Source organism: Moschus berezovskii, chromosome 2 (assembly GCF_049115385.1).
Source record: "Moschus berezovskii isolate FMDL1 chromosome 2, NW_MosBer_1.0, whole genome shotgun sequence".
Lineage (NCBI taxonomy): Eukaryota > Metazoa > Chordata > Mammalia > Artiodactyla > Moschidae > Moschus > Moschus berezovskii.
In genome coordinates, this window is record NC_142461.1 from 7,252,305 (window position 1) to 7,274,313 (window position 22,009).

The 22,009-nt window shown below is 44.7% G+C and overlaps 1 protein-coding gene across 3 annotated transcripts in view; it reads right to left on the reverse strand.

The window, feature by feature from the left end:
- Positions 1–22,009, reverse strand: part of CNR2 (cannabinoid receptor 2) — a 37,596-nt gene that overhangs the window by 10,110 nt on the left and 5,477 nt on the right. The window contains exon 2 of one of the 3 annotated variants that reach the window (XM_088841691.1): positions 11,790–11,934. The exons of 1 other annotated variant lie outside the window; for it this stretch is intronic. In XM_088841691.1, the coding sequence (XP_088697817.1) occupies positions 11,790–11,792 (3 nt within the window). In that variant the 5' untranslated portion in view covers positions 11,793–11,934. Of the gene's footprint in view, positions 1–11,789; positions 11,935–18,655; positions 19,059–22,009 lie in introns of all 3 variants that reach the window. One more of the 3 variants, XM_088841689.1, reaches the window with a different exon arrangement.

Genomic DNA, 22,009 nt, shown 5'->3' on the forward strand with positions numbered 1-22,009 from the left:
TCGTGTCCGACCCTTAGCGATCCAACAGACTGCAGCCTACCAGGCTCCTCCATCCATGGGATTTTCTAGGCAAGAGTACTGGAGTGGCTTGCCATTGCCTTCTCCGAGTAATGGGTGCAGAAAGGGATAAAGTTTGTGAAAAGTGAACCATGAGGAAAGAATTTTGTACCTAGTCAGGACTAAGTTTTCTTTATCTCTTAAATGATCTGTCCTAAAATCTTTCACAATGAGATGTAATCCTATCTGACTGAGTTCTAAACCTTTTTGATATTTGTTGACAAAACTTCCTAAATCATTCTAATAAAGATTTCTAGCTAAGTTCTGTATTCTTCAGAGGGCCCCTGAAACATCCCAAAGAGAGATATTACACTAATTTGGCTCATTTTGTATACAGAATTACATGGGGAATACTGTCAAGAGAGTAATGAGTCTCGGGTTATATTGTATGCTAAATGTTACGAATAGAAACTGTATGGAGTTCCTAAAATTCTGATGTGTTTGGGTAAAATGTTATCAGGCATAATTCTAGTTACTATCTCAATATTGTCATAGCATTAACCAAGTTTTGCCTCTTCAAGAAGATTTAGAAAAAGGACTTTTGAATAAATACCAGTTTCTGAACTGAGTAAGGAGTCTAATAGAAAACCTGATGACTTCACAAAGGTTAACAAAAGGACTGAATGAACTGGTGAATATGCTTATAACTTTTATGGTTTCTATCTGAAAAATTACTGATTTGAATCTGTGTTTTCCAGGTGTAATGGAAAAAAAAAAAACACCTTTCCCTCCAACTAATTATGGCAGTAGTTTGGTAAAATTATATTTTATAAACAAATTGAAACATTTATCTTTTCTCTCTGTCTGAACCCTCCAGAGACTGGAAGCGCTTCAGTTCAGTTCAGTTCAGTCGCTCAGTCGTGTCAGACTCTTTGTGACCCCATGAATCACAGCACGCCAGGCCTCCCTGTCCATCACCAACTCCCGGAGTTCACTCAAACTCATGTCCATCGAGTTGGTGATGCCATCCAGTCATCTCATTCTCTGTCGTCCCCTTCTCCTCCTGCCCCCAATCCCTCCCAGCATCAGAGTTTTTTCCGGTGAGTCAACTCATCACATGAGGTGGCCGAAGTATTGGAGTTTCAGCTTCAGCATCAGTCCTTCCAATGAACACCCAGGATTGATCTCCTTTAGAATGGACTGGTTGGATCTCCTTGCAGTCCAAGGGACTCTCAAGAGTCTTCTCCAACACCACAGTTCAAAAGCATCAATTCTTTGGCACTCAGCTTTCTTCACAGTCCAACTCTCACATCCATACATGACCACTGCAAAAACCATAGCCTTGACTAGATGGACCTTTGTTGGCAAAGTAATGTCTCTACTTTTTAATATGCTATCTAGGTTGGTCATAACTTTCCTTCCAAGGAGTAAGCATCTTTTAATTTCATGGCTGCAATCACCATCTGCAGTGATTTTGGAGCCCAAAAAATAAAATCTGACACTGTTTCCACTGTTTCCCCATCTATTTCCCATGAAGTGATGGGACCAGATGCCATGATCTTAGTTTTCTGAATGTTGAACTTCAAGCCAACTTTTTCACTGTCCTCTTTCACTTTCATCAAGAGGCTTTTGAGTTCCTCTTCACTTTCTGCCATAAGGGTGGTGTCATCTGCATATCTGAGGTTATTGATATTTCTCCCGGTAATCTTGATTCCAGCTTGTGCTTCTTCCAGCCCAGCGTTCCTCATGATGTACTCTGCATATAAGTTAAATAAGCAGGGTGACAATATACAGCTTTGATGTACTCCTTTTCTTATTTGGAACCAGTCTGTTGTTCCATGTCCAATTCTCACTGTTGCTTCTTGACCTGCATATAGGTTTCTCAAGACACAGGTCAGGCGGTCTGGTTTCCCATCTCTTTCAGAATTTTCCACAGTTTATTGTGATCCACACAGTCAAAGGCTTTGGTATTGTCAATAAAGCAGAAATAGATGTTTTTCTGGAACTCTCTTGCTTTCTCCATGATCCAGCGGATGTTGGCAATTTGATCTCTGGTTCCTCTACCTTTTCTAAAACCTGCTTGAACATCTGGAAGTTCACGGTTCACGTATTGCTGAAGCCTGGCTTGGAGAATTTTGAGCATGACTTTACTAGCATGTGAGATGAGTGCATTTTTTTTTTTTTTTTTGCAGTAGTTTGAGCATTCTATGGCATTGCCTTTCTTAGTTTCCAGTAACTTTATCAGATACGTTAGGAAGGTTATCTCAATAACAGGTACAGAAATCTCAAGGAATTTTGGAGACAGGAGGAATTTACATAGATCTGTTAGGCAAAATCTGTGATAAGCCTTTGGCGTGACTTTCCTAGCCCTGAAAGATTTTATTTTAAAAGTTCAGTCTGAGACTATAAAAGTCTCAGCAAAGCAAAAAAGTCTGTGATCAATTTTGGTTATATAAATCATGCCAAGTTTATTGAGACCAGACCTATATTACAAACATGTCTTAATTAGGTTATATTTGATAAAAATGATAGTGATTTTAGGGAGAAGGGGCTTCCATGGTGGCTCAGATGGTAAAGCGTCTGCCTGCAATGCGGGAGACCCAGGTTCAATCCCTGGGTCAGGAAGATCCCCTGCAGAAGGAAATGGCAACCCACTCCAGTACTCTTGCCTGAAAAATTCCATGGACAGAGGAGCCTGGGGGGCTACAGTCCATGGGATCACAGAGAGTCGCATACGACTGAGCGACTTCACTTTCTTTCTCTCTTTAGGAAGAAAGAGATGTTTCAATGAATGTTAAATCCCAGTTTGTTAATGGAGGTCTGTATCTACTAAGACTCATTTCCTGGATAGTTCTTTGTTGTTAGGGTATATTAATATAAAATTTAATTGAATTATTGAAGGACATTCTAGGGCTGTTTCTGAAGTTTATCTCAGTAATCTGTCTTTGGATGAAGATCAGATGCCTCACACATAACCTGCAACCAAGACTGGAGGAAGACATCATTTAAAGAACTCTCTCCAACATGGATGGAAGGCCCTTTCAAATCCATGGTATTCTTAACTAGCTCACGCTGATGCTCAAACAGAGGAAACTACACTACACTAGGACGAGAAGAGGACGACATCAGAGGTAGACAGCTTGCCCAAGATGCTGATCTGACTTGTGTGATCATTTATAATGTTTTCTTGATTCCTTGGACTTATGCCTGTCAATCAAATGTTTTCTATCATGGACATGATTCTATGCTAGTTTAAAACTCAATCCAATTGTTGGTTTGTGGCCAGTTACCTGTGCCTAGTATTTCTGGGTTACCTTGGTGGATTTCTGTTCTCTAGGGCTCTGATTGGATACCCCCTAGGAAATTTATTTTAGATTAGTGTTCCATCCTGTTCTACCTATTCATAATATTACTAGATGGGATCCTCTCACCTGGCCAATTAATAATACCTGCTCTGATGCTGGCCATAGATTTAAGTTTTCTCTTAGGGTCATTTAAACTCAATCAAGTGATGAGCTAAGTCTCAATAAAAAATTAACTTCTCATCTATTAAAAGGAAAACTCCCACAATTATGGGGAGGATGTACATGGTTAACACCAGGCTATGGTCATTTAAATTTAAAGGCTCCTCTATGTTGGGAATGGTTCAGTTCAGTTCATTTCAGTTCAGTCGCTCAGTCGTGTCCGACTCTCCGTGACCCCATAACTAAAAATGATCAACCTGGTAATTATGAGACAAGGCTGGGTGCTTTATGAACTATGCCTGTTATTACCCTTAAAGAGAGTGATTGGTGTGGAACTCAGTGGATTTGTGGCACTAATTTATGGCCTTGACATCTACAGGGATGATATGAAGGTGTTGCCTGGGATTCCTATGAATTTAAGGTCATACTTGTTAACAAATTAGAGGTAACCCCAACCAATCTATCATTGGTATGATCCCAGTGGGTCAAAGATCTGTATTCTACTAGTATGACCATTTAGCAGCTTGTGTGTGTGTGTGCCTTCAATAGGGTTGGAGGATGTAATTGATCATATCTAAGCCTTAACAACTTTCATAAGCTTTAAATGATAGTAATTGGGCTATTAGCCTATTGAATTCTGAGATCTCTGATGAGAAAGGAAGTGCTACACAACCTCAAGGTCTTACAGCATGTCAGGGAGATGTTGGTGCTATAATTCAAAGTGAATGCTGTATTTTCATACCTGATAAATCCTTTAATGTAACACATTTGATGACCCAAATGAAAATGCAATGACAGGAAATACTTTCTTGGACCACAACTAGAAGACAGGTGTCCAGAGATCTTTGACTATTAAGACCTAATCCATTAACAGCACATTTGAGTGTCTTATCAACAAACACCTTCTTCAGAACTGGGAACGAGCCTTCCTAGCAAAACAGGACAAAATGGTCATGAAATGCCCCCCAAAGTATGGTCAGATTTATGACCACAAGGGGGCCAGGTCAATTACAAATTGTCACTTACCAAGAGCATTGCCAATGAATGAACAAAAAAGGCATTTGCCACCTGCCTCTACAGAGATTGAGCCCCATGCTGCTATAGCTGTTGACCTTCAACAACCCCTGAGGGAGTTCAGGGTGGAGTGAGGCACTCTGTGCTCCAGGGAATCTGGTGGTACACGTCTTTAGAGAGTTGGATGTTTTTAGAAACAGATTTTATCAATTTTTACAATTTTAACAATTTTATCAATCCTTGTATCTCCTCATATCCAGAGAAGCACTAAATCCCTTCATGGTGACATCAGATCCTCATGACTAACAAAAACCCTTTTGTAAAATGAGTGCTCAATGGTATTGAACTCACGCTTCACCAAAACCTTATATATTGACTTTCCCCCACTGCTGCTTTGGAGCAGTCTCTCAGAGCTACCTGAGATGCTGCCTCCCAGGCTGTGGTCCTCATTTTGCCCCAAATAAAACTTAACTCACACTCTCAAGCTGTACGTCTTTTTTAGTCAACACCAGCAACACAGGAGAAAATGGTCATGAAATGGCCCCCAAAGTATGGTCGGATATATGACCACAAGGGGTCAACTACAAATTGGCACTTTCCAAAGGCACTGCCCTCCTGGTTTTTAGAAAAGGCATAGGAACCAGAGATCAATTTACCAACATCTGCTGGATCTTGGAAAAAGCAAGAGAGTTCCAGAAAAACATCTATTTCTGCTTTATTGATTATCCAAAGACTTTGACTGTGTGGAACACAATAAACTGTGAAAAATTCTGAAAAAGATGGGAATACCAGACCACCTGACCTGCCTCTTGAGAAACCTGTATGCAGGTCAGGAAGCAACAGTCAGAACTGTACATGGAACAACAGACTGGTTCCAAATAGGAAAAGGAGTACGTCAAGGCTGTATGTTGTCACCCTGCTTATTTAACTTATATGCAGAGTACATCATGAGGAACGCTGGGCTGGAAGAAGCACAAGCTGGAATCAAGATTGCCGGGAGAAATATCAATAACCTCAGATATGCAGATGACACCACCCTTATGGCAGAAAGTGAAGAGGAACTCAAAAGCCTCTTGATGAAAGTGAAAGAGGAGAGTGAAAAGGTTGCCTTAAAGCTCAACATTCAGAAAACTAAGATCATGGCATCTGGTCCCATCACTTCATGGGAAATAGATGGGGAAACAGTGGAAACAGTGTCAGACTTTATTTTTTTGGGCTCCAAAATCACTGCAGATGATGATTGCAGCCATGAAATTAAAAGATGCTTACTCCTTGGAAGTAAAGTTATGGCCAACCTAGGTAGCATATTAAAAAGCAGAGACGTTACTTTGCCAACAAAGGTCCATCTAGCCAAGGCTATGGTTTTTGCAGTGGTCATGTATGGATGTGAGAGTTGGACTGTGAAGAAAGCTGAGCGCCAAAGAATTGATGCTTTTGAACTGTGGTGTTGGAGAAGACTCTTGAGAGTCCCTTGGACTGCAAGGAGATCCAACCAGTCCATCCTAAAGGAGATCAATCCTGGGTGTTCATTGGAAGGACTGATGCTAAAGCTGAAACTCCAATACTTTGGCCACCTCGTGCAACAAGTTGACTCACTGGAAAAGACTGATGCTGGGAGGGATTGGGGGCAGGAGGAGAAGGGGACGACAGAGAATGAGATGGCTGGATGGCATCACCGACTCTATGGACATGAGTCTGAGTGAACTCCGGGAGTTGGTGATGGACAGGGAGGCCTGGCGTGCTGTGATTCATGGGGTCGCAAAGAGTCGGACACGACTGAGCGACTGAACTGAACTGAACTGAACTGAAAGGCACTGCCAATGAGAGAACAACAAAGGCATTGGCTACCCTCCTCTATGGAGACTGAACTTCATACTGCTGCAGCTGTTGACCTTTAACACCTCCTGAGGGAGTTCAGGGTGGAGTGAGGCACTCTGTACTCCAGGGAATCTGGTGGGACAGGTCTTTAGAGAGTTGGATGTTTTCAGGAATGGATTTTATGATCTCCATCCTTGCCTCTCCTCATATCTAGAGAAGCATTAAATTCCCTCACAGTGACATCAGATCCTCATGATTAACAAAAAACCTTTTGTAGAATGAGTACTTCATGGTATTCAACTGCCCCTTCACCAAAACTTTATATATTGAATTTCCGCCACTGCTGCTTCGGAGCAGATTCTCAGAGCTATCTGAGTTGCTGCCTCCCAGGCTGCAATCCTCATTTCCCCGCAAATAAAACTTAACTCGCAACTCTCAAGTTGTACATCTTTTTTTAGTCAACAAGCTAAACATCCAACTCATGAAATTAGACAAAAAGCAACAGCAGAAATACAGAGAAGGCGGAAGGCAGAAATAATAAAAGCAGAAACTGATGACACGGTAAAACAACGGGAAAGAAGCAGCCCTGACAAAGACCAAAACTAATTCTTTGAGAAGATCATAAAACAGACAGACCTCAGGTAAGATTCCTCAAGATAAAGAAGAGAGCCTCTGAAAAAGAAAAATATCAGGCATGAAAGAAAATGGTCAATTATCCTTTGAAAAGATGTTTAACCTCAACAGCATCCACAGAAAGGCAAGTTTCACTACCTTCAGTTCAGTTCAGTTCAGTTCAGTCGCTCAGTCGTGTCCGACTCTTTGTGACCCCATGAATCACAGCACGCCAGGCCTCCCTGTCCATCACCAACTCCCGGAGTTCACTCAAACTCATGTCCATCGGATCAGCCAAAAAATGAACCTGACCACACTGAGTGCTGGAGAGCTGTGGAGGGCGAATGTTCAGTGCTGTGATGGGGTGTGAGTTGGCGCAAACACTGTGGTGAGCAGTTTGCCAAAATCTAAGGAAGGTAAAGACAGCCACTGCCCTGGAATGCACCAATTCCGCGCCTGAAAATGTTCAAGGATGTTCGTTTCAGCATTTTTGAAATAGCAAAAACCCACCGCCAGCCACAAAAGTCCATCAATTGGAAAATGCATAGATAAATTATAGTACACGCCTACAAAGAACTACATAAAGCAGTAAAAAATGAACTAGAACTAAATGCATCAACAGTGGTAAATCTTACCAACACAACGTGGAGCCAGAAGTCCAATCCCTTTAGGAGAATGTAGAAGCTTTATAAAGCAGATAAAGGGAACTGGAAGATAATGGCAGAGGAACAGGAGAAGTAGGAGGGAGGGCAGGATATTTTCTGGACTAGACTAGAAATCAACACCTTGCCTGAGGCAAAGCGAAAAAGCGTGTTCCTCTCTGTAGATGTCTTGTGTATTCTTTACTGGCTGTTTTTCGGTCTTGAAACATTAAATAGTAAAACACTAAAAAGTAGAAATAATTGAAAAGTGGAAAAGTAGCTACATTGAAACACAATAGTATTTTATAACGTTTAAATATTTTACGTAACACTCAAAACAGAATTTATTATAATTTTTTGGCACCCATTTAAATATTGTTCCCCCAGTGAGACCCTACTTCTGGTCCTGTTAGAGGTTCTCAGAGGGTGGGAGGCAGGACAAGAGATGTCTGTGGCTTTCTGAGCAGTGGTTTCCTGGTGTGTCTGAGTGGGAAGACCTTAACCGCATTTTCATATCTTCCCTCACAATAATCTCCAGGGTAGGTATGCTTATGCTCACTTTGTAGAGGAAGAAGACTAGGAATGATAAACTCTTTGGGCAACCTGGACTCAATTTCCTTATTCATAAAATGTGAATAATGTTGGTGACCTCATTATAAAGATTTAGTGAATTAATACATAAAATAGGGGACTTTGCTTGTGATTCAGTGCTTAAGAATCTGCCTTGCAATGCAGGGGACGAAGGTTCGATTCCTGCCGAGGGGCAACTAAACCTGTACTGCAATGAAAGATCCTCTGTGCTGAAACTAAGACCCACTGCAGGCTAGTAAATAAATATTTTTAAAAAATACTTAGAGGAAGTAGAAGAAGCATAGAAGAGATCTCTATACTTTATTGAGCTGTTCCTAATTTGGAACCTGCTCAGGATGACCTAGTTATTTAAGTGTGAGAACTGGGGTTCACAGACTCAATGAACGTGAGTTTGAGCAGACTCCAGGAGATGGTGCTGGACAGGGAAGTCTGGAGTACTGTAGTCCATGGGCTCGCCAAGAGTTGGACACGACTGAGCGACTGAATTGAACTGGAGTTCCACTCCAGTTCTGTCTACACCGGTACCCTAAGTGTGGTTAATCTGATTGGAGATGTGCTTTGATTTCAAAGACCGTATGGAAGAAAGAAAGAAACACGGCTCATTAGTAATTTTTTAATATTAATTACCTGAGATGATAAATTGGGCTAAATAAAAACATTCACTTTGCCTGTTTCTTTTTATTGACTTAGTTTTTCCTGTGGCTCCTAGAACATTTAAAATGACAAGTGGCTCCTGGGACAGTGCCAGCCCATCCCATCGTGCTGTACTGTCTGGTGACAGCAAAGTCAGAAGTGTTCATTTGCAGCCGCCACTGGCAGCCCTAGTTGGACTCAACTGTTTGCCTAACCATCCTCAAATAGTTCTGCTCCAAACCCACAGCCCGTGCTTTGGAGTCTTAATCTCTGGCCCTCCTGGGAAGTCCTAGTTCTGCTTTTTCTACCCACCTTTGCCCCAGGGGTTCCTTTCCCGGCTCATTTTCCTTCTGGACTCATCTTTTATCTTGTGATGTCTTCCTTGAACCACAGTCACACGCCACTTTCCCAGACTTACTTTGTGTATATTATAACCTGCTCTGAATAACCAACCAACATGCTATGCAATTTAACTTCTACAAAATACCTTTTCTCCACCACCATCTAATGTAACCCATACAACCTCTGATAGAAAAATTGTGGTTATTGTTATTGCACAGATAATGGAGGCTCAGAGATGTTACTTGAAGGAGGACACACAGTTTGTCGAGGTCAGAGACTGAGCCTTCATTATTTCTGGGTCTTCGGTGCCTTGCTACATGGTGGATGCTCAAAAACTTCTTAATGAATGCAACCCATTTGGATGCAAAGGGGCTGTCTCCACCACAGTAGATCCCAAGTACGAGTGTGAAGGAAAAGTGGAGAATGTTGGGTAGGTTCTCATCCTAGCCTGACCTTATTCAAGATCCTAATGCCTCCATTTTCCCATTTCTCATCTGTAAAATGGGTTTTTGTGAGGATTTAAGTAAATTAATAAAACATATGGAAATGCTTATTATTATTATCTTCAAATGGGATAATTCAACCTGCTTGGTGAAGTTGTTCAGAATAATGTGCCTGGAGCATTGTAAGAGCTTAATAAGTGGCAGCTCTTATAATCCAGCGTTTGGGTTTTGTTTGTTTTTTAAAAATTTTTTAGAGAGCAGAATGCTTTTTACCATCAAAGGAACCTGTATTCATGTCAGGTAAAAGCTGAATTCATGTTACCTATGTCCTCTATTCCAGGAAGCCCAGATTTCTCTGTGGAGCCCTCAGGCTCCAAGGAACAGATAGAAAATCTCTCATTTAATACACCTGTATCATTTTACCATCAAGGAAACAGTCTAAGGCTGGGGATATAATTTTCTAAGGTCACCTGACAAGTCAGCACCAGAAGGGGAACTAGACTGCACGTCCATGTCCCCCAAGCCACAGTCAAAACCCTTGTGCTGTGTACGGAGAAGTGACCCTACCTGGAAAAGCTGGATAGGAGTGCTTCCCTGAGACTGATGCCCTTTGCTGAATATTGCCAAGGCCACCCGTGAGTGAGACCGGAAATGGTGCCAGCCGAGTTCTCAGCTCTTGATTGAATGAGTGAAGAGACGGTGTAAGCCTTTATCAGCTCCCACACACCCATTCTGCCACTGCTGGGTGCTTCCTCCCTGTGCCCCTGCAGCTCCAGTTCCATTTCCCTCCAGCTCTCTTCCCCTATTTCCCTTAGGAAACATCCCCTCGCCCCCATTAACGAATGGCTTACCCCACGCAGAGTCCAGCCTAGAAGGGGGATGCGCGGGTGGTGGCGGCCAGTATCCACGCCTCACTCAGGCTTGGTGTGGCCACCAGCCTATGGTTATTGTCCAAGTTAAGTAAGGGCAGGAAATGCAGACTTCTAGATGGAGGACCCAACAAGAAAACAGCTGACAACAGGATGCACAGAGCCACAGGAAACCCAGCTCCCTGTCTGCCTTCCCTCTGAGCAGATAGAAATCTCTTTTGGAGTCAGAGCTTCTGGCTTCTAGTCAAGCCTTCCTCCAGGGCGAAGACTGGTCTGAAAGCCCCCGACACAGAGAGACACTCAGTGCTTTGCTGCACTGCACCACTGTTCCCGTTCCACCTCTGCCATGGCTGGTCATGTGACTTTGGGCAAGTCCCTTCAACTTCCTGAGCCCCTCTTCCCATTTGTGAAATGACAATGACAAGACTGCTCCATTCTCCTTGGGAAAACCAAATTGGCTGACGATCCCCGCCACCACCCCCACCCCCACCCCGCCCATGGCTTTTTAACCATGTCCATGGGGAGGCTCTGATGGGGTTCCAGTTCTTTCAAAGTGTAGCAGAGGCTTCATGTCTGTGTGTTTGTTAGGAGGAGGAAGGGGTTCTTCTTTTTTTTTAAATCAGTTGTGTCAATGGAGTTCCAAATATGAGGTTTTGGTTTTCAAAACCATTTTATGACCTGACTTTGTACACATGTAATATTAAAAGAGAAACCACCTGATGCATGGCAGAAACCAACATAATATTGTAATTATCTTTCAATTAAAAATAATAAAGGGGAAAAAACCTGCAGTGGGTGTGCGGGACCTGGAGTTCTGACTCCTGCCGAGTGTCTGGGAAGAAAGCCTTGAGAGTCAGGAAGCTGCTCAGAAAAGATGCACCTGGGGGTTTTTCTGACCCGAACTGAAAGTATGAAGTGAAAGAACATCAATCACAGCTGGCTCCTCTGTACTGCTGTGCTGAAAGCCCAAAGGCACTGGAGGTCACAGGTGAGTGAGCCAGCCCTGGCCTTTTGATGGTAGCTGCTACCCCTGCAGTGAGAAGCTGAGATTGTAGGCTGGCAGCAATCTTTTTTTTTTTTTTAATGTCAGACCACACTCCACCACATGTGGGACCTTGGTTCCTTGATCAAGGATCGAACCCACACTCCCTGCATTGGAAGGCAGAGTCTTAATTTCTGGCCCACTGGGGAAGTCCAGGAACCATCATTTTTTATCTCTGACTGGGAATGGGGAGGCCTGGGTTCCAGTCCCTGTTCTGCTACTGAGTGACTTTGGGCAGGTCCTTTCTCCTATCTGGGTCTTTTCTCAACTTCAAAGCAAGTAGATTACTGGGTCACTTCTTAGGTCTCCTCTGGGAAACTCACCATGTTGGATCCCAGTATCACACAGGCTTGACAACCAGACCTCTCTGGATTCAACCAGCCCTGGACTCAATTCCAGCTCTGTACCTTGTGGGCTGTGTGATGTTGGGCAAGTTACTTCACCTTCCTGAGCCTCTGTTTCATTCATCTGTAAACCAGGAGAAACACTACCCATATCACATCACTGTGCAATCAAGCAATAGAAATTTACAAAATGTATGGTGACTTACAGTATGTGTCTAATGAAAGGCAGGAAATACTCAATAGAGTTAGTTTATGGAATTCTTACAGGATTCTGGGCTTGTTCCACTTTTGTCTGAGAACTTAGGCATCTAGAAAGTTCTTCAGGACTTCCCTGATGGTCCAGTGGTTAAGAATCTGCCTGCCAATGCAGGGGACACAGGTTCGATCCCCAGTCCAGGAAGATCCCACATGTTGTGGACAGCTAAGCCCATGGGCCACAACTACTGAGCCCGTGCTCTAGAGCCCCACGCTCCACAAGAGAAGTCACTACAATGAGAACCCCGAGCCCTGTGACAAAGTAGCCCCTGCTTGCTGCAACTAGAGAAAGCCCACGAGCAGCAATGAAGTGCAGCCAAAAATAAATAAATAAAATTTAAAAGAGAAAAGAAAGCTTTTCATTCATCCTTAGGGGACACTTTATACCATGAAGGCCAGACTATCTTTTTTTTAAAAAAAAAAAACCCAAAAAACAAAAACCAACCTTGTTTGAGCTGCATAAATGATCCATTACTAATAGATCAGAGTCAGGCTCTCTACTTGCTTCCCAGCTGGCTGGCCTCTTGGCACTGTACCCAACCATAGCAAGAGTGTCATGGGCCTTCCTTACCCCTTTCTTCTCCTAGCTTCCCTCTGTGCTTGGTAGTACTTGGTTGCCATTGCAACAAATTTTTCTGGAGTTTTGGACTGTGGGCTATATTCCTTTGCCCAAATCTTATTGAATTTTTCAGGCCCTATATCAACAGTCACCTCCTCTAGGAAGCATTCTCCGGTTTCTTCTTACTGGTCCACATGGATGAAACTCATTGAGTCCTACTGCAGGGATCACTGCCTGCCTTCCATTATTTGTGCCTATTCCTTGTATTGCTTCCTGGACTGTGAGTTTCTAATTTTGAGAATAGAATCTGGGTCAGGGAGCGGCAGCATCTTTGTATTCTATTCCCCCTTACACCAAAAAGAGTCTGCAGTAGATTCTTGGTGGAAATCTTCTCATGAAGGGCCTGAGCTAAGCAAAGCAGCCCTATGGAGATGGAACTCAGCCCACATAAACAAGGCAATTCGAGGGCCCCCAAGCCACCGCTCCATGTTCCAAAGCCACAGCAGATATTGCCCATTGCTCCCAGTCTTCCCGTGCCCTAAGCCTCACTGTCAGCTCCTCACCATAGTGCTTCTGGCCCACAGATCCAGACTTCCAGAAAGAGGCGGGGACCACAAGCAGCAGGTCAAAAGCAGAAAGTTAACTGGAAGGTTGGTAATTGTCCAGGCTCTTTAACCTTATAAACAGACCACCAGGATGGTCATTCCTGAAATGGATTTGGCGGTGGAAGTGGGACGGCATGTGGAGGAAGTAACTTACTATTTCTCCAATGATATGAATCGGAGGAGAAGGTTGTTGATGGGAGGCAGAGTATAGAAACTGCCCTAGGACTCCCCTGGGGGTCCAGTGGTTAAAGATCTGCCTGCCAATGCAGGGGACCTGGGTTCCATCCCTGGTCCGGGAAGATTCCACATGGCCTGGGACAACTAATCCACAACTACCGAGGCCCGAGTGCTGCAACTACTAAAGCCTGTGCCCTCTTGAGCCTGCACTCTGCAGCAAGAGAAGCCACGGCAACGAGAAACCCCTGCACTGTAATTAGAGAGTAGCCCCCACATGCTGAAAATAGAGAAAGCCCGTGAGCAGTGATGAAGACCCAGTGTAGCCAAAAATAAATATATATATATATATATTTTTTTTTTTTTAAAAAAGGAGAGATGCAAAGAGCTGCAAAGGGGTTATTTTCCAAGCTGATTTCTCTAGTATATTCCTCCTGGATTTCCAGCCCTTGAGCACAGTGCCCTGGTAAAAAGTAGGCTCTTATTATCTTAAAATCAACTTATCAAATGAGTGAATGTCTATTAGAAAAAAAGCAGGTTTCTTCAGATTCTCATGTTTCCTTTCCCCTCAGCTGCCAGGAAGCTCCGAGTTGAATGCAATACAGGCCAGCAGTGCTGGGTCATTCAGGACTGGCTCCTCATTTACTTCTTGGTCCTTTTAGTGGTTTCTAGGGCTTTGCTTCTATTTCCACTGCCCTAATTCATAACACAGGCTACCTCCAGTCCTTTTAGGAAAAAAATTGTAATTTACAGAATTAAATTGTAATTTACAGGGGCAAAACATTGTTGAGGTCTCCTCTATAATTCCTTTCTCAAGTGCCTGTTGGTTGTGGAAGAAACCCAGTTCCCTTGAGTCTGCTTTGTGGGGCTGAAGGATTCTCTCCCAACTCTGCTATCTACACACCAGTCATCATCCCCACCCAGGGGTCCACGGACTTACTTCCTGCTGTCTGGACACTCATTCTCCTTAGATCTTCCTTCCTTATCCATCTATATCATCTCCAGCCTCTCTCCCAGGAGGAATTGAGCTACATGAAGCCTGAGGCCTCTTTCCACTGTAGTGAAGGTTAAATATCAAGACTTTGGAATGAATCATAGGATTCAATCCCAGCTCTGCCACTGATGGGCTGTGTGGCAAGTTACTCAAACTCTCTGAGCCTCAGTTTCCTCATCTGTAACTGGGGAAATTAATACCTGCATTCTTTTTTAAAAACTGTTCACAAGTTTATTGCTGAGTTGCAAAAATGTTTCCCCTGTAATATCTGCATGCTTGACGTCCAGATGAGATAATTATTTAAAACGAGCAATAGCTTGGCTGCCTTACTGAAAGGTAGAGTGTGCGTATGATGTAGTAGAAAGAAAAGGATTCCAAGTTGGGAAGCAGATACTCAAGGTTTGAACCTGGCACTGAAAGTGAAAGAACGTGAAAGTGTTAGTTGCTCAATTGTGTCTGTCTCTTTGCAACCCCATGGACTCTAGCCCGCCAGGCTCCTCTGTCCATGGAATTCTCCAGACAAGAATACTGGACTGGGTTGCCTTGCCCTTCTCCAGGGGATCTTCCTAACCCAGGAATTGAACTCAGGTCTCCTGCATTGCAAGCATTTTCATTACCATCTGAGCTACCAAACCTTGCTCTGGGACTGGTTAGTTCTATGGAGAAGTCACTAACTCTGTGTTGCCCCTGAACTGCTGTATGAAAAAAAGATTGAAGGATAGTAGTGATAGGCCTTTGTATTGTACTACCACCCTCTCTTTGATATCTCATTTAAACCTGATCTTATTTTCTGAATTTTATAGATGAAGAAATTGGGGTCCAGTGATGCTAAGAGACTGGCTGGGGGTTCAGAAATCTGTGCTTTTATTCATTCCTCTGAAGACCCAGGGTCCTATCTTATTGTTTACATTCTTCACAGCTTCCAGACTATTCCTCAGCAAATTAACTGATCTGAAGTCTACCCACAGGACAATTTTGTTGAGTCTTTTCAATATCTTCTTTTCAACTACCTTCAGTTCAGTTCAGTTCATTTCAGTTGCTCAGTCATGTCCGACTCTGCGACCCCATGGACTGCAGCACGCCAGGCCTCCCTGTCCATCACCAACTCCCAAAGCTCACTCAAACTCATGTCCATTGAGTCAGTGATGCCATCCGACCATCTCATTCTCTGTCGTCCCCTTCTCCTCCCGCCTTCAACTACCTTACACTCCAGCAATTTCCCTTTCAGAGAATGGACTCATAAGGCCCACATTCAGAGTATATTTTACTTTGACAGTTTGCACCGCAGGGGCGGGCTCTTGACCATTATATGAGGCAGGTTTCCTTGAGCAAGTGGGTTCAGAGAGGGCAAGGCCTTTGCCCCCAGTTTACAGCAAGTGGCAGGCCAAGCCAGGACTTGAGCCTTTGTGATCTGACAAAGTCAAGTTGATAGAAGGACAGGATCTAATGCATGACTCTGCCCGGTGACGCCACTGGCAGTCTCTTGTCTTTAATCCCAGGGGCAGATCACACCTCTTTTTGTCTTTTTCCTCTTCTGACCGGTTTCACTCTGTCATGCCTCCATTGCTACCATTCTCTGGCCTAGATTTTAGTCCTGTCCCCATCAGCCTGGTGAAGTCCCGATCTCATCTCTTCACCCCAACAGATCTGCCAGACAGACTGGGAGCTAGCCCTGGCTCAGCTGACTATTAGCTTTGCGCCCTCAGGGAAAGTCACTTCCTTTGTTCACTTCTTGCCCTCAGTTTCCTCATCTGTAAAATGGGAATAACATATAGTGTGTATTTCTTCGGTGATGGTGAAGCAAGAGAACTAGCTGGGATAGCATCATGCTTAGTACAATGCCTGGCACAGAGTTCACCTGCCACCAATGGCAGGTTTTACATGTACCTGTAAGGTGTACACATACTGTAACTTTCTCTCTTTCTCAAGTTCTTTGTTAGTTGGCAGTGAATGGGATGACAGTGCCATGTCTGCTATGCCCTTGCGCTGTATGGGTGCAGAGGGGTGGTTCCTGGGAGACAGGAGCGAGAGGTGGGACAATGTTAAGAGAGCAGAGGGAGGAGATTCAATTTCCATTCAGGATTTTTGGAACTGAGTGAACGGGAAGCTGGGAATGTGCCTGGGAGCCTGGTGGGTTAGTAACCAGGCTGGGGCAAAGAGGTCAGCACAGGGACTCCCCTGGCGGTCTAGGGGCTAAGACTCCGCACCGCAATGAGGGTCGGAGGTCTTGTGTGCAACCACTAAGACCCGCGCAGGCAAATAAATATTTTTTTTAAAAAAGCAGCAGCAGCAGCCAGCACCCATCAGCCTGCGATTATGCGGAGAGCCCTGGGCTAATGAGACAGGAGCCTGGATTTCAGTCCAAATTTTGAGTAGAACTGTTGTGTAGCAGCCTCAGGCAAAACAGTTCCCTTCTCAGAGTGTCCATCTGCACCACCAGGTAAGATCTCCAAAGCCTTTTCATTTGGTTCTTTAGATTTGTGAGTTGTGCAATTAACCTCATGGGCTGGCGCAGGGCAGGGTGGAGGCGGAGAGTGGGTGAGGGGATTTGTCAGGTTGCAAAACAGCTCAAGTGAGAAAGCCTCGAGCAACAGTTCTCAAACTCTGTGGGCTCAGCACCCTTTGACCATCTTGAAAGTTGCCCAGATCCTCAAGGGCTTTCCTTGATACAGGTTACGTCTTTCAACAGTGACTGGTTAGAAACTAAAGCTGACAACTTAAAAATGATATTTAATCAACCTGTTCCATGTGAAAGAAGTAATGTGTTTTTAATGCCAATAATTTTGGGGGGCAGATCTCTTTGCTGTCTAGCAGCTGGATCTCATCTCTGCTTCTGCATTCAGCCTGTTGTGATATATCACTGTGGTTATAGTGTATGAGGAAAGGGAGTTTATCACCATCCCCCGGAGCTTCCTTTGCGGCAGGCACTACGTGGAGGCCTTTTACCTGCATGCCCTCTCTCCTTTATCCTGCCAACTCCTCTTGCGGATAGATTGTCTTATTTTCACTGTCTTAGACATCAGGAAAGTGAGGTTCAAGCTGGACGAATTTGCCCAAGGTCAGATGGCTTATAAGTGGCAGAGTCAGAACGCAAAGCCAGGATGCTATGTTCCCCTTGGTGCCGGAACCCATCCATGAAGACCAGGCTGGCCTGTCTGGAGTGGGGCGGAGGTCTTTCTCACACTCCAGGTAACAGTCTCTTCCCTGGTCTCCTTTGCCACCTCCCCTCCTCTGACTGCTTCCTCTCACACCACCGTTAGGGCCAGGGCACTGATAAGTCAGCTCCAAGAGGGCCAGGGCTCATTGTCCAGTTTGCTTCCTGCTGTGTCTTGGGGGCCTAGAACTCCCTGGCTCGTGGAAGCTGCTCAAGGAGCATTTGTCAGATGAATTGGTTGAAGGAGTTCTCTGACACTTGTGAAAATCCCCAAGGAGGGTTCCCTTCTTCAAGATGCTCAGAGCAGGGACTTCCCTGGGGATCCAGTGGCTAAGAAACCACCTTTCAACACAGGGGACGTGGGTTCCATCCCTGGTCTGGAGGATCCCACATGTGGGAAGATCCCACATGGGGGGCAGATATGCCCCCCAAAATTATCGACATTAAAAACACATTATCTCTTTCACATGTAACAGGTCGATTAAATATCATTTTAAAGTTGTCAGCAACGAAGTCTGTGAGCCGCTTCTACTGAGCCCGTGTACCTAGAGCCCCTGCCCCTCCATGCAGCAAAGGAAGCCACCGCAAACAGAAGCCCACACACCGCAACTAGAGAAATGAAGCTGAGCACAGCAGTGAAGACCCAGCACAGCCAAAAACAAATAAATACGGGAAAAGCCAAAAAAAAAATAATAATAATTCCCCGCATAGCTACAACCAATCCTTTTAAGGGGGAGAAAATGGACAATATATCAGCAAGAAGGGCATTCCTGGCTCAACATTTCAGAAGCGCCTTGCTAAGAACCTGTGGCAAAAAGACGTAGGAAAAACCTTTCAGAGCCTGACCTGCCTGCCTGGCACGCACCTGCCAGAGTGGGATCACAGGGTAGGGAGGACTGTACCTTAGTGATGGCGGACCGAGCACAGGGCTTTGCATGCAAACTCGGTCACTCCGCACAATGAGGTGTGCAGCGTGGTTCTGTTCTCAAGTCTCTCATTTACAGACAAGGAGACCGAAGCACATGGAGATAAAGTGACTTGCCTGAGGTCATACAGAGAGCAGAGCCCAACCGGAACGCCGGCCCAGGTCCATCAGCCTCATACCTCCTGCTCAGTGGGGTCTGGCACCTTTCTCCTGGGGACCTCCATCCTTGGGGGCCGGTGGTGGGGGGGAGCGGTTCTTCAAATACTGTAAGTACATAGCCTTCCCTGTTTGCCGCTTTAGCAGATCCCAGGGTTCAGAGACTCAAGAAGGGCTCCTTGGCAGGCTGTGTGAGCCGTGTCTCCGTTCTGGCCCCACAGGGAGCACCTCTGTGTTCAGCGCATCACTTTGATTCTGTGCTTTTCATCTCCAGGTTCATTTTTTCATTTAGTTTTGGCTACGTTGGGTCTTCATCGCAGTACACGGGCTCTCTAGTTGTGCACAGGCTCAATAGCTGTGGTGCACAGGTTTAGTTGCCCCAAGGCATGTGGAATCTTCCCTGACCAGGGATTGAACCCGTGTCTCCTGCAATGACAGGCAGATTCTTAACCACTGGACCACCAGGAAAGTCCCTATCCTCATCTTTATAGTAGGAGCTAAAGTTCTATCATTCTCTTTCAAAGAAAACTCGCTACTGAAAATTTTATGAATTCAATCATTAAGGCTTCCCTGGTGGCTCAGGTGGTAAAGAATCCACCTGCATTGCAGGAGACCCAGGTTCAATTGAACCCAGGTTCAATCCCTGGGTTGGGAAGACCCCCTGGAGAAAGGAATGGCAACCCACTCCAGTATTCTTTCCTGGAGAATCCCGTGGACAGAGGAGCCTGGTGGGCTATAGTCCATGGGGTCGCAAAGAGTCAGACACAACCTAGAGACTAAACCACCACCACCAATCATTACAGTGTAAATGCCTGGTAAGAGTGTATGGCTCCCCTTACCCTTGAGGGTACTTGCTGTTGGTGAAAGCTTGGTCAGGAATCACTGGGAAGCCTGGTGAGGGGAGTGGATGGGTTTGGGAGCATTGTTAAAACTGTTAATTACACCTGGAAGAAGCTGGTTACCCCTTCCACCTGTGAAGTGTTCTCTGTAGGTCAGGCAAGGCGTTGTAACCGGGGTGCAGAAAGGCCATTAAAATATGCTGAGGGCTCTTTACGGCAGTGGCTTCTGTGCATGACAGAGAGTGGGAAAAGGTTAACCACGTGTGGGAGCATTCTGAATCCCCCTGTGGTTTCTTTGCAGGCTGTTCTGCTTCTTCCTGGCTTGCTCAGATCCCAAAGGGTGGGGTCCCTCCCTAATCTTGATTCTGGTTGTTTCTAGGGTTGCAGCAGCCGGGGAGGGGGTTACAATGCAGGCTGGTCCTGGATCAGAGGCGGCCGTGGTGGGGCGATGATGCGGAGAGCCCTGGAGGCTCAGCCCTTGAAACACACCAGTGATCATGACAAAGATAGAAAGTAACACTGGACGAGTGCTTACTGTATGCTGTGGGCCAGACCTCGAGCTACACACTTTACACTTAACTTAGCACACACATTCTACAGGACAAGCCAGTGAGGGAACTGGAACAGCTTCCATTGTATAATCAAGGGAGCGGGCACCAGCAAAGAGGCTGAGTTGTCTGTAGGACTTCAGGCCACCAAGATCTGTGAGTGGTGACAGAGTGGCTAGAGGGTCACCAGGAAGGCTGGACAGGGGCTGGTGATAAATCAAACTCAGTGTGGGTACTCAAAGCCATGGAGAGATGAGGAGAGGCCAGCGATCCGGGAGTTAACCCTTATGGACACTCCAAGATAGCCCTTTCTGATACAGGGCGTTCATGTGTTTTGGGGAATCTGTCTGGCTTCTGGCCTCTGTGGCCATGAAGAGGAAAGCATGTTAGCATTTCTGGCCAGGGATCTGGGATCGGATTCAGCAAGACTGATTCCTTCAGTAACTTGAGAGGTAACCTGGATTTCTATCTCCTGCTTCTGTGAAAAGAGGTGATAAGCAGGTAAGAATCCACTCAGTATAAGAAGGGAATAGATAGAGGTTTAACAGACAGTCCTGTGTCACAGATGTGAGTTCTGATTCTGCCTTTTGTGAAATCTGTGGTCTCCTGCGCAAATTACCTCACCATCCTGAGCCTCAGTGTCCTCATCTGTAAAATGGGGATAATGAAATTATCTCCCCTCAGGGCTGCTGGTGAAGACTGAGTGGGGTGATGGTATGTACAAAATGCATAGCAATTTGCCTGACTGGCGCTTAATAAATCCTCATAAATGTTCGCTTTTTTGGGGGGAAGCGCTGTGCTGGGTCTTCGTTGCTATGTTCGGACTTTCTCTAGTTTCGGTGTGAAGGCTTCTTGTTGTGGTGGCTTCTCTTGTTGCGGAGCACAGAGTCTAGAGTGCAGGCTCAGTAGCTGTGGCACACGGGTTTAGCTGTCCAGACGAGGGATCGAACCCACCTTCCCGGCACTGGCAGGCAGATTCCTAACCTCTGGACCACCAGGGAAGTTCAGTATTAGCAATTAATGTTTACTGTTCTTGTGTGCATTTTCTCTGTCAGGTTACTTAAGGATCATATCCCAGATTTAAAGAGAGAAATAAAATAGAATGAGGTGATTGGACTATACCATCTGTTGTCTCTTCCACCTCAGGAACTCACAGAAATGTATAATTTTATAAACCCTAATGAGAATTATGTGGGCTGTCATAATTTTCTATGGTCCATGAATAAGGAAGTGTTTTAAGTCAAATGTACTATTTGTAATGTGTCTTATTTCCAAACTTTCCCTAACATTTATTTAACTTATATGCCTAATATGTAAAAACAAATTTTTACTTCTCCACACTTTACGGTGACATATGTGCTTGATTTACTTTAAATTAATGACTGAAGAAAATGCATGGTAGCTGAACAAATTTTAAAATGATGTTTTATGGAGGGACCAAATGGACATTAAAATAGACTGAAATGGGGAATTCCTTGGTTGTCCAGTGGTTATGACTTGGCACTCTTACTGCCAGGGGCCCCGGTTCAATCCCTAGTCCAAGAACTGAGATTCCAAAAGCCTCGAGGGATCATTTACAGGAGTTGAGGTTTTGCATTCTTGCATCTGATTGCTTAAAAAGCTGAATTGTAGCTTTTAAAAAGAATGCTATGCTTGTTGTGTGGCAAGATAAAATAGCTCTCAGGTCCCTATGTATAAGCACCTCTCTGCATATGCCTTGCAGGTACAGATCACTTTTCTGTGCAACACAGGAAAATAAAAAGCACATGCTATTTTTTCTTTTTAACCATCTTTGACATTCCATAACAGAATTTTGCTGGTAAGCCATGTAAGGAGTTTGATCAGATAAATGCAAATGATAAACCTGCAGGCAAGTCTGTGGAGAAGTCATCTTCCTTCTTCTGCTTCCTTGTTTGTTCAGCCTCAGAGTTCCCTTTGCTTCCTTTCTTTTTCTTTTTTTGAAAAATGTATTTATTTATTTGGCTGCATT